The sequence below is a fragment of the Pipistrellus kuhlii genome, unplaced genomic scaffold (assembly GCF_014108245.1).
Source record: "Pipistrellus kuhlii isolate mPipKuh1 unplaced genomic scaffold, mPipKuh1.p scaffold_m20_p_13, whole genome shotgun sequence".
Taxonomy (NCBI): domain Eukaryota; kingdom Metazoa; phylum Chordata; class Mammalia; order Chiroptera; family Vespertilionidae; genus Pipistrellus; species Pipistrellus kuhlii.
The window spans coordinates 18,162,723-18,175,463 of NW_023425438.1; the positions used below are offsets into that span (position 1 = coordinate 18,162,723).

General features: G+C 38.9%; 1 protein-coding gene across 5 annotated transcripts in view; it reads right to left on the reverse strand.

Annotated features, from left to right (window-relative positions):
* THADA (THADA armadillo repeat containing) overlaps positions 1–12,741 on the reverse strand; it is a 283,517-nt gene that overhangs the window by 239,676 nt on the left and 31,100 nt on the right. For 3 of the 5 annotated variants that reach the window (XR_004987407.2, XM_045580694.1, XM_036435155.2), the window contains exons 17-20: positions 9,299–9,512; positions 6,453–6,588; positions 5,813–5,949; positions 1,359–1,517 (exon numbers count right to left, since the gene is read on the reverse strand). Coding sequence is in view for 4 of the 5 variants with exons in the window: in XM_045580694.1 (XP_045436650.1) it covers positions 1,359–1,517; positions 5,813–5,949; positions 6,453–6,588; positions 9,299–9,512 (646 nt within the window). In the remaining variant the exon portion in view is untranslated. Of the gene's footprint in view, positions 1–1,358; positions 1,518–5,812; positions 5,950–6,448; positions 6,589–9,298; positions 9,513–12,741 lie in introns of those variants that run through there. The other 2 variants (XM_036435157.2, XM_045580695.1) reach the window with 2 other exon arrangements.

The following is a 12,741-nucleotide window of genomic DNA, read 5'->3' on the forward strand; positions in this document are numbered from 1 at the left end:
AAAAAATCTATTGCAACACTTGATTGCTTACATCCAGGTTTCTTAGAACTTATTCGTAATTCCCTACAAATAATCTGCTTAAACAAACCAATTTGTCATAAATTATTGATATATTTATTCAGGAAAAAATAACTAACATTTGTTGAGCATGTCCTATGAGTAGAAATTGTGTTATTTCTTTAATATATAATTTTCAAAATAAATTTAAAAATGTAATTTCAAAACTTAAGTATAAGCTTGGAAATTCATGAAATAAGTTCTGTCATTCAGTCATCTATAAAATATGACTATAACAATTATAGTTCATTACTTATTTTGGTGAGAGTGGTTGTTATATCAGTAAAAGAGTAGGATAGGGCTATTTAAATCAAAGGAAAATACAAATTCACTTTCAAAATACATTTAAATTCCATGGTAAATAAACTATAATTATCCTTGCTCTCTTTTCCTAGTTTTAGAAATAGTTTAGTGCTCACATTAAAAAAAAGTCAAAGACAAATTATTAAATTTAAAAGGTAAGTAAACAAACAATATTTACAATGCTATCCCACTTGTGTTTTTAAAAGCCCACTAAACTAAGAGGATAAATGTACACATACATAAATACATAGAACATGTCTAAAAGGATATGTACTCAAAGGGAAGAAGTGGGATTAGGGATGAAGGAGGACTTTAATTTGTTTTAAATCGTATTTACCTCTGTATTGTTTGAAATTAATATAATAAGCAAATATTTATGTTATTTTGTGTAATTAAGAAAAAAAAACCAGAAATTTTAATAAGACAATAGCCCCACCTAGTGGAGAATGCAGAAACGTGTAATAAATCACTAAGATAATACTGCTCCAGATGAGTTTTTGTAGCATTATAGAAAATTACAAAATAACAACTTATGAGAAAATAAGCAGGAAGAACTATAATTCTGGAAGCTTGGTACAATAGAGCAGCTCACATTTTATTGAATAATAAGGTTTATTTCCTTTAAAAGGCTGCTTGACTGACTATAAGGACTCACAACAGACAAGAAACCATAGTGGAAGAAGCCGATTGCTGCAAACCCGAATTCCCAGGGCTTCCCTGCTCTTACATCACCTGGCTGTCAGGACAGGCTTTAGCAATCAAAGGCTCTCTGTTGTAGCAACTTATATATTGCTCTAAGGCACACCATTTTCTGGTAAAAGTTTTATAAACTCATTCCCCAAATAAATCATTTATACGCTAAAAAAAGACTTCATTTTCTAAAAATAAAAATGCTCTGTACATATTTGTAGCCTCTGATTTACTATATAAAAAAGTGAACTGTACATTTTTCTTTGAAACTTAAACATTGATTATAATATGATTTTTATATAAGCTACCTTTGATTTCTGCAGAAGTATCAATATTAGGTACATTGGCATTCAAGTCCTCCAAGTCAAAGCTATCATGTTCTTTCAATATTTTGGCTTGATTGAAATAATCATTAGTATCTCGCGGCTGAATCTCATTCAAAATCATCTGTAAGCGGCTTGCTGACTCTGAGAGAGAGAGAGATGACAGTACATGCTGATTTTCCTTGGAAGTATTTGCCCTAAAAAATAATGCAATTTTCAATACTTGATAATGAACTATATTAGAAGGGACTCACAGGATGAATTATGGGAAATTTATATAAGGTATCAATGACACTGAGTGTACTTTTAATATGTTGTATAGAGGCATCAATTGGCTGCCTCCTGCACACCCTCTCCTGGGGATCGAGCCCACAACCAGGGTATGTGCTCTGACCAAAAATGGTTCGTGACCTCCTAGTCCATAGGTCAAGACTCAACCACATCGGCCAAGCCTGAGTGTACTTTTAAAATATGGCACGCGCACACACACACACACCAGAAACTGTCAATAAGACAAAGGCTGCCATTCCATTCACATCGCTTTTCTTAGTATTGTCTAAGAATCTCAATCATGTGGAAGAAAAGCAATAAACTTTTATAAATTTTATTTTTAAGAGACTGTTTTCCCTATCTACAACACAAGTTATCAAAGTTTAAAAGTAGGAAGTTTAAAAGACATAAAGAAACCCACCACCAACAAAAACAATCTTTTATAGCCCAGGAATATCATAAAGTTTTCAGATTTGACTTTAAATGCATTATGTAAAATACTGCTCCCTAAGTATGATTTACAGTCCTAGCATTATATTAAAGTTCATTTTTTATTCCCTAAGCACTCACTGGATCTGGAAATGTAAGCTCCATGAATGCAAAACTTTGTTCACTGCTGAGTGGCCAGTGTCTGGAACAGAAATTAGCTCATGGCAGAGGCTCAGTAACATGACCTGAAGGAATGAACTGATGACTACAAGGTAATAAAGAGTAAGCCCGGTCAGGGTTTTAAAGAAATAACAGAGCAAATCAAAGAGCAAATCAAAGAGCAGGTATTTACTGTATACCTATTATACACAATTATTCTTTAGATATTATGGAAAATACAAAGACCCAAACTACTATCATCATGATGATTCAACCAACATCTTATGTTCTCTTGTGGTTTCCTTGAGATTTTGCCAAAAACAAACAAATTCAGACAACCATGAAAAAGTAACAACTGGACCAAAAGAAACCATGAAAAGACTAAGAAAAAAGAGGGATTATCAGAGTAAAAATTTTAAGAACCCTGCTATTCAATTTTATTGGCTTTCTGGGGAGATTCATTTCAAAGAATTCAGAATGTACGGCAGATAATGTGTGTGGTGGGGGAGTGGAAGGGGGAGAGGAGGAGTGGAGAAAACCAGAGGAAAATAAGTCAAAATAAGAAAAGACCAGTGCACCACAGACAAATTTTTGAGATCAACAGGTATTTTTAAATGTTAATAACTATAATTTTAGCATACTTTGCAGGCCCTACCTACAATAGGTGACAAATACTCAAGATTTCTCATCCAGAATAGACAGGGTAGGGCAAAGGCAGGTTTATACTTGTGGATACACGAAACAGAGCTTATTCTTATATTAATATTTATCCTTTTATTATCTTCCATACAAACTACTATAAACCTATTTTTGCCTGTCTCTATACTGGTACTTGCCTGATTCAAATATTAGTTATCATATGGGGTGTTTTTTATTCCTATGTACTAAGTAGGAATGTTAAGGCATCAGATTTCTGTATTTATCAACTAAAATAAATAACTATGTCTTAGTGTCATGAACCATCACCAATTTTCCAACTCATTTTTAGTAAAGAACAAAATCTAACATTTCCTATGCAAACACACACATCCAGGTTAAAATATCAGTCCAAGGTATTACCTTGTATGCTGTGATGTGTTTATGATATATTCAGTGTGTTTTTAATACAAGGCTCACAGTTGTACTCTAAAATGCATTCAAACTTAATATTTTAAGAGACCAAATGTAAATTCACTTATGATTTTATAGGTGTTAACAACAAATCCCTTCTGACCCTTGTAGTTCAGGAGTATTATTATATACAGTACTAGAGGCCCGGAACACAAAATTCATGCACTCTGTGCCCTCTAGCAGTTTAAGAGCCCCTGGGAGCCTGCCGGGAGCAGGCCTAAGCAAGCAGTCAGACATCCTTAGCACTGCCCTGGAGGAAGGATAGGCTCCCGCCACCTCTGCTGCACTCACCAGCCATGAGCCCAGTTTCTGGCTGAGCAGTTCTCCCCCTGTGGAAGTGCACTGACCGCCAGGGGGTAGCTCCTGCATTGAGCATCTGCCCCCTGGTGGTTAGTGCACATAACAGCAACCAGTCATTCCACCATTTGGTCAATTTGCATATCAGCCCTTTATTATATGGGATAACCTAGGACATCCCAGGCACACAGTTTAATTTCCATTCTTTCAGGAATTATTAGTTAATTGATTTATTAATTATAACAAATATTTATTGTGTACCTATTTCTACTACGCAGTATACTAAACACAAGGGAAAAAAATAAACAAGATCCCTATTAAATTACTAGAGGCCTGGTGCACAAAATTCGTGTGGAGGGGAAAGGGGAAAGTGTCCCTCAGCCCAGCCTGCACCCTCTCCAATCTGGGAAGCCTTAAGGGATGTCCGACTGCCCGTTTAGGCCTGATCACAGTAGGATCGGGCCTAAAGGGCAGTCGGACATCTCTCTCACAATCCAGGACTGCTGGCTCCCAACTGCTCACTTGCCTGCCTTCCTGATTGCCCCTTACCACTCTGCTTGCCAGTATAATCACCCCCTAACCACTCCTTTACCAGCCTGATTGATGCCTAACTGCTCACCTGCCAGCATGTTCGCCCCTAACTGCCCTCCCCTGCAGGCCTGGTCCTCCCCAACTGCTCTCCCCTGCAGGCCTCAGTGCCCCCCAACTGCCCTTCCCTGAAGGCCCGGTCACCCCAACTTCCCTCCCTTGCAGGCCTGGTTCCTCCTAACTGCTTTCCCCTGCTGGCCATCTTGTGGCGACCATCTTGTGTCCACATGGGGGCAGACATCTTGTGTGTTGGAGAGACAGTCAATTTGCATATTATTCTTTTATTAAATAGGAAAGAGGCCTGGTGGGGGCTAGCTGGTTTGCCCTGAAAGGTGTCCCGGATCAGGGTGGGGGTCCCCTTGGGGTGTGGAGTAGCCTGAAAGAAGGGCCTGTGGTGGTTTGCAAGCTGGCCACGCCCCCCAGTGACCCAAGTGGAGGCCCTGGTATCTGGGATTTATTTATCTTCTATAATTGAAACTTCATAGTGTTGAGTGAAGGCCTGGGCCCACCAGAGTGTGTGGAAAGCTTGGCTTCTTCCATTGCCGGGAAACTCAAGCCTCCTACTTTCTCCGTGGCCACAGCCATCTTGGTTAGAGTTAATTTGCATACTCACTCCTGATTGGCTGGTGGATGTGGCTTGTGGGTGTAGCAGATTGATGGTTGATTTGCATATTACTCTTTTATTAGATAGGATAACAACCCCATGAAGAAGCACTCTATGGGAAGTAGAAAGTGGGAAGAGACAAGGCTGGCAAAGTTGCAGGAGCCAAACTATTACATGACCTTAGATCATTAAAGTATTTTAAATAAGGGGGCTAGGGTAGAGCAGGGTACAAGGGTACGTGTGACATGATGAATTATATGATTAGAAAGGATTACTTTCAGTGTAGCAAGAAGGAGATAAGAGTAGATGTGGCGAAACCAGTTCAGAGGTCCCTAGTACAAACAAGAGGAGATAAAAGCCTGGAGTAACGTAAGAAGATGCAGATAAAAAGAAAAGAGATTTGAAAGATATTTAAGGGAACACTGAAAGAATGTGGAGACAGGCTAAATATAAACGCACAAGATGTCAAGCAGCCCTAGGCACCTAAGTTGCATAAATAGACTTTTGGAAGGGCCATTTGCAAAGACACAGGGGTTGGGAGGGAAAAGACAGATGAAAGTTCATCATATAAATTGGGGGCATTTTGAGTATCTCTTTTTTTTTTTAATTAAATGGTCTTTGCCCATTTCAGATTCCTAAGAAGTTGCCTTCTTTGATTGAACCCCATCAATTGCCACCTCTCTAATGTATACTGCCCACTCTCCCAGTCCCAGCAATTACCTAGTAGACTGTGCTCTGAAATGACAATAATAGAAAACCCAATTTACCCCAGGGGAGGAAGCGCCTTACTCATCACCTGGTTATCATTTATTTATTTAGGTTATTATGTAATACTTAAAAATATTTGTGAAAGGGCGGAAATATCACTAGTAATAATTAGTTTTCTCCCTTATTTACCATGTACAACTCTCCAAATAAATGATTAGAAAAAATATATAAAAGGAAAGAAAAAGATGAATTTGAGCTTTCTTTGTTTGCTGACCTGAATCAGTGTCCATTGGGATGAGGCCTTCTGGGGATGAGCTCTGAATGATGGGAGCCACCACAGCAGAAAGCCTGTAGGACATCAGCAGGAGCTTCTGCACCACAAGTCTCCATTCACTCACCAACTGCAGGCTGCTGCAACAAGCGTGTTAGGGAAATTTATACTAAAGCAAAAATCAGATTCTATGAATAGAAATTAATAGATAAAAGGAGTTGAAAGAATTTGGGTTTCAAATTGTGCATTCTATGAAATATTTAAGAAATAAAAATGTGGGCCTAGCTGGTCTGGCTCAGTGGATAGAGCGTCAGCCTGTGGACTGAAGGGCCCCAGGTTCGATTCTGGGCAAGGGCACATGCCAGGTTGCAGGCGTGATCCCCAGTAGGGGATGTGCAAGAGACAGCCGATCAGTGATTCTCTCTCATCATTGATGTTTCTATCGCTCTCTCCCTCTCCCTTCCTCTATAAAATCAATAAAAATACACTTTAAAAAATTAAATTAAAAAACAAAAAAAATGTGCGTATATATGTACATTTTTAATTATCTGTAAGGCCCATACATTCCTTTCCCTGGACATCTTCCTATAAGAGTTTGAAGCCCAGAAATGAGTATTCAGGAGAGCACTGTGAATGCACTTACTTTAGAGGTAATTTCTGCAAAGCCCTTGTTATACAGTGAACTCGCCCATACATTGGAAATGAAGCTGCTGCCTGAAGCAGAGACTTTTCAGCCTGACATACTTCTTCCTCAAGATTTTCCAACAAGCATTTGATAACTAGAAAAAAATCAAACAAAAACACACAAAGTAATGCAAATTTTAAAAGACACATAAATTTGTGAATAGCAGAACAGTTCCCATGAAAATACCCAACTCAACTGTTCTTTATAGGAGAGGTTTTGAATTTTAAAAAAAGATCTTTCAGGGTATCTACTCTATCCATTTCTAATTAAGGCAGAACAGAGTATTTTTCCCTGACTTCCTAGATCCATTTACAGCATTCACTCTTAATCATTCCTCCTAGAATCCTCTACCTGGGCTATCAAACCCTAGGCCCTCCCAGGTGCCATGTACTGTATGGACAGCAGATTTTAAAAAATAATAATAGCTTTATTGTGATATAAATCATATATCATTTATGCATTTAAAGTGTACAAATCAGTGTTTTTCAGTTTATGCACAAATATGAAAAACCATCACCACAATCAATTTTACAACATTTTCATCCTTCACTATCAAAAACCCCTCACCCATTACCAGTCACTCCCCTCCCTGCACCTCTCATCTTCCCCAGTCCTAGGCAACCAAGGATCTATTTTCAGTCTCTTTAGATTTGCCTATTCTGGACATATCATATAAATGGAATCATACAAGATGTGACTTCTTTCACTTAGCATAATGTTTTCAAGTTCATCCATGTATCAAGATTTCATTTCCTTACAAATGAATAATAAATAGTCCATTGCATGAATATACCACATTTTGTATATCTTTTTATCAATTTGTAGATATTTGGGTTGTTTTCACTTTTAAACAATTATGAACAGTGCTGCTATGAACATTGTGTATATGAGTTTTTGTTCAGACATAGTTTTCATTTCTCTTAAGTATGCATCCATTATAAACTGAATGTTTGTAAACCCCACCCGCCGCCACCACCACCACCACCAAAAAAAATTCATGTTGAAGCCCTACCCCACCACGTGGTGGTATTTGGAGGATGGACCTTTAGGAAGTAATTAGATTTCGAGGAGGTGATGAGGGTGGGATCAGTGTCCTTTTAAGAAGAGGAAGAAAATCTGATCTCTCCCTTCCATGTGGGCACAAAGCAAGGGGGCTCCTGTCTGCAAGCCACGAAGAAGGCACCCATCAGGAATGGAAACTTCCAGCACCTTAATCTTGAAATTCCCAGCCTCCAGACCTGGGAAAATAAATGCCTGTTGTTTAAGGCACACAGTCTATGTAGCTTGTTATAGAAGCCTTAGCTGACTAAGATCGTGGTCGAAAACCACATGCGGTTCTTTGGCCCCTTGAGTGTGGCTCTTCCACAAAATACCACGGCCTGGGCGAGTCTATTTTGAAGAAGTGGCATTAGAAGAAGTTTAAGTTTAAAAAATTTGGCTCTCAAAAGAAATTTAAATTGTCCTGTTGATATTTGGCTGTGTTGACTAATGAGTTTGCCGACCACTGAACTAAGTAAGACAATGCCAAAAATTGGAACTGTGAAGTCATATGGTTACTCTGTATTTAATCTTTTGAAGAACCTACAGACTGCTTTCCAAAGTGGCTGCACCATTTTACATTCCAGCAGCATTTGTGACAGATCCATTTTCTCCACATCCTCATCAACACTTGTATTATAGTCATCCTACAGGATGTTACGTGCTTCCTCACTGTGATTTTGATTTGCATTTTCCTAATGGTTAATGGTGTTGAACATTTTCTCATGTGCTTATTTTTCATATTTGACTTTTTTTGCCTATTCACATAGGCATTATTTATTTAAAAAAGAGAAGTCCATCAACAAGAGAATGCATTAATAAACTTTAGCAAATGTATATAATATACAGTATTCATATAAAATTCAAAATCATGTAAAAGTAAATAATATATTGCTTAATGATATATACACAGGTGGTAAGACCTTGGTAAAAAAAAAAAAAAGAAAAATTAATATAAAGCAAAACAGTTATATGGTGGGGAGAAAGAACTAGGAAAAAAGAGAGCCTTCAAAGGTGTGGCTGCTGGTGTATTTAAACTGGGTATTATCAAGTAGCTAGGGGAAAAAACTTGTTAAGTTTTTTTAATTATTATTATTTAAATCCTGTATATATTTACATATTCTTTGAATATTTGAAATATTTCATAAAGGTTAAAGATGTCAGAGAAAATAATTTTCAACTCTATCTGACCTCTCTTTTTTTAAAAAAAGAATTCCTATCTGTCCTTATTTCCAATATAATTCCAAAATGAAGATTTATTAACCTAAAATTAAATACATAAATCCCAAACAAATATTTGTTGAAAAACACTATATCTAAACCAACTCAGGATTTTAGAACTAACTATATGGAAAGAATAAAAGCAGGTGCAAGATAAGTAGTTATAAACCCTGACAGCAAAGGAACTCTCTATTCTATATAGAAATAACAAAGATGATCTGGATATAGGCATGGTAAAATTTCTGCAAAAAAAAAGTAAATTTTTAGTAGAGAATTTCATAATTGCTTTACTAATGTATATTGGTATATCTACTTATTTAACATGAATGTCTGTTTAAAAACAAATGTTAGAGCTAAGTAAACTGTGCATAGAAGGAACTCGTGGTATTTTTATATGCTAGTAAACTACTATGCTGGTAAACTCTAAAATAAAATAAACCACAAAGAAATGTTGAACCATTAAATATTCTAACCAAATGAGTAGTGAACGAGTAAGATAATGGTTTTGATAAATAAAAGCAAAATGTCATTTACTCAATACAAACCCATCAATGTGTTCCTTTCTACCACAGCAGCAGACTTATCTCCATTTCCACATGCAGCCTGCTGAGCTTTTAAGTAGGCTGACAGAGACGATGGCAGGGCATTCTGACCAATTAAGAAGTTCAGCAGGTAGGAAGCTGTTACACAGTCATATGGTTTGGTACTGGTGCTGAGCGCCAGTGCTGCCTGGAATAAGCCTTGCAGTTTCTCTGAATCCTAGAATAAAGCACAAATTCAGTAACTGTCACTAAAACATTCTTTAATTGGAAGGAATAATACATATTTAAAAACAGGGCCTGCCACATAACTCAATAAGAACATCAACTCCCTTTCTCCCTATATATAGGTTAGAGTTTTTATCACAGTAATTAACGGTTATTATTCATCAGTTCTAGTGATCAGGGTCTCGAAAATATTATAATATCAGTTGGGAAATTCAAAATTGATACAACTTTTTTAAAAAGTACCTCTTTTTTTAGCAAAGTTTATGTTTTCCTATACAATTCTACTATGACTACAGCCAGATCATTTCTGTTATTTCTAATGGAGCAGAGTTCTTTTGTATCCAGGTGTGTTTTGTCTAAGAAGCATACCCTGCCTTCTTCCTCCCCCCTTTTCATAGAGCTAGTTCAAAGGAGGAAACTACAAATCCATACAAAAATGTAAAGCTACCAACCAGCCTGTTCCTGGCAAAGATCCATGTGTATGCATGGAAAATAATCAGACAAGCCTCCGAAATTCTGCATCAGATCTCTCACACCTATATCTCATATACAAATCTACTCACATAGCTCATCCTAAAACACACATACACATACACACACACAAAAAAATAAATAAATAAAAAAATAAAAAAACAGAACAAAGCATAGTAAGGCAGAGAGCTGAGGACAGGAGATGTGGTCCTACTCCCAACTCCAGGGTTAACATGGTGCTGGAACTCAGGGATTCACTGATCATAATATTGATTTTACTAGGTTTATTCCATAACTGTCTGATATAGGGAAAAAATCATTATAAACTTAATTTTGAATTTCATTATATGTACTCATAATTACTGATGTCAAATATACTAATTCAAATACCAGTTTATTTGCCTTTTTAAATTCTTTGCCTTTTTTTACATTTTTTATGACCTAAAAAACTTAAAGATAGTGACCAAAAACCACTATTTGAAAGGACCAATTAAGCATATAAAGCCATTTTTTGTAACTGACAGTAAGTCTCTGAATTCCTTAACTAACCAATTAGTAAGAACACAATACATAGCCTTTGGAATATAAAATATCTTCATTTTACCATCTGAGGTTAATCAAAATATGATATGAAGGAAGACCTTGGATATGTAGCTCTACTATATATGTGTCTATACATACACACACATACGTATATACATACACACACATATATACATATACTAAAGGTCCCCTTCATGCACTGGAGGTGGGGTCCCTCAGCCTGGCCTGCCCTCTCTCACAGTCTGAGAGCCCTCAGGGATAGGTGACGGGAGATTAAGGGAAGGCAACACTTCCATCACACTTCTGCTGCTGCCACTGCCGGCAGCACAAGCTTCAGCCAGCCTTGGTTACCTGAGCCTCAGGCAGCCCTGGGCAGCTGGGCAGTTGTCATCCGAGGCTTGCCTGCACCTTGGGCTGGCCTTGGGCGGCTGAGGGGCTGAGGGAGGGGCTGGCAGAGCTGAGGAGACTGGGCACCATCAGCTTTGTGACAGTGTTTGGTCAATTTGCATATTCCCTCTTTATTAGAAAAGATAGATAAAAGTCCTCAAGAGAGCTTAGATTAGCATTCAAGAATATTTTAAAGTTAACTATATTAAAAATTAATTATATATTAATATAAAGCATATCCAAAGAAAGACTTTGGAAATATCCTATATAATAATGAGCTAATATGCAAATGGTCGCCACACCTTCACATCTTCACACAATAATGGTACAGACATTCAAACTGGGGAGAGAGAAATGGGGACCAGCCAGGCACAAATGAGCTCATGAGAGAGGAATGGGGACCAGCCAGGCTGTGGCCTGGGAGAGGGACAAGCTGCCTGCCCACGGTCCTGGGTACCAGCAGCTGTGCCTGTGTCTGTGGCCCAGGAGAGGGACAATCTGCACACCCCATGGTTTCCATGGTCCTGGGCGTCAATGGCTGCACCTGCAGCCCGGGAGAGGGACAAGCCGCCCTCCCTGTGGTCCTGGGTGCCTGTGGCCAGCCAAAGGAAGGGAAGCCTGGATACTGGTGCCTGCAACCAACTGGAGGAGGGAATCTTGGGTCCCAGGTGTGGTGCGAGGCCGAGGCAATTAGGGGTGATCAGGCCAGCTGGGGAGCAGTTAGGGGCAATCAGGCCATTAGAGGAGCAGTTGTGGGTGATCAGGCAGGCAGGCAGAGGTATTTAGGGGTGATCAGGCAGGCAGGCAGAGGGGTTAGGGGCAATCAGGCAAGCAGGCAGGCCAGTGGTCCCAGATTGTGAGAGGCAGTCGAACATCCCTCAAGGGGTCCCGGACTGGAGAGGGTGCAGGCTGTTCTGAGGGAATCCCGTTCCCCCTCCCCAATCCCCTCACCCCGACCCCGTGCAAGAATTTCATGTGCCGGGCCTCTAGTGTAATAAATATTTTAATATCTTGACTACTTATTCCCAAGATCACTTTACCAAAATGCAAACCAGACCAGATATTAGAACCACCCAAATCCTACAGCAAGCCACATGAAGTACTAAGTTTTCTGAATTCTGCAGTAGTATCTAAAGACCAAGCACACATTTATCAAATAAGAGATATAGAGGATCCTTCATAATTCAGATAAGGACCAAGTCTTTCAAATAGATGCAATAATGTCCCTTCCCCACTCCAGATACTCTCAAAATATTTGCCAGGAAAGAGGTATCCTATATAATAAAAACCTAATACGCTAAGCGTCTGAACATTTGTTCGACCGTTCAACTAGTCTCTATGACGCATACTGACCACCAAGGGGCAGATGTTCCAACCGGTAGGTTAGCTTGCTTCCGGAGTCTAGCTGATTGGGACTAGGTGAGACAGATGGACATGCCTGGAGCCCTCCCCTGGTCCCTCCCCAGCCCTAATCATGCACTAATGGGGTCTCTCAGCCTGGCCTGCGCCCTCTCGCAATCTGGGACCCTTCGGGAGATGTCAAAGAGCTGGTTTCAGCCTGAGGCCTGGAGGTCAGGCCTCTAGTAGTTTTATAAATATGAATATAAATGTGTATTACAAGTCTAGTGCAATGAAAGAAAAATAAGGAGCAAGGAAGAGGGGAGTGTGGGAGAGGAGAAAGAAAGTGAAATGAGAGAAATTATCTTCTTTAAGATCTCTGTATGGTACAAAAGTAAGAAGCCGAAGCACCAAAGAAGCTTCTGCTCACCAGAGCACCTGAAAGACCACAGGGATAGGTGAACACTGGAGGGCAACTCCAA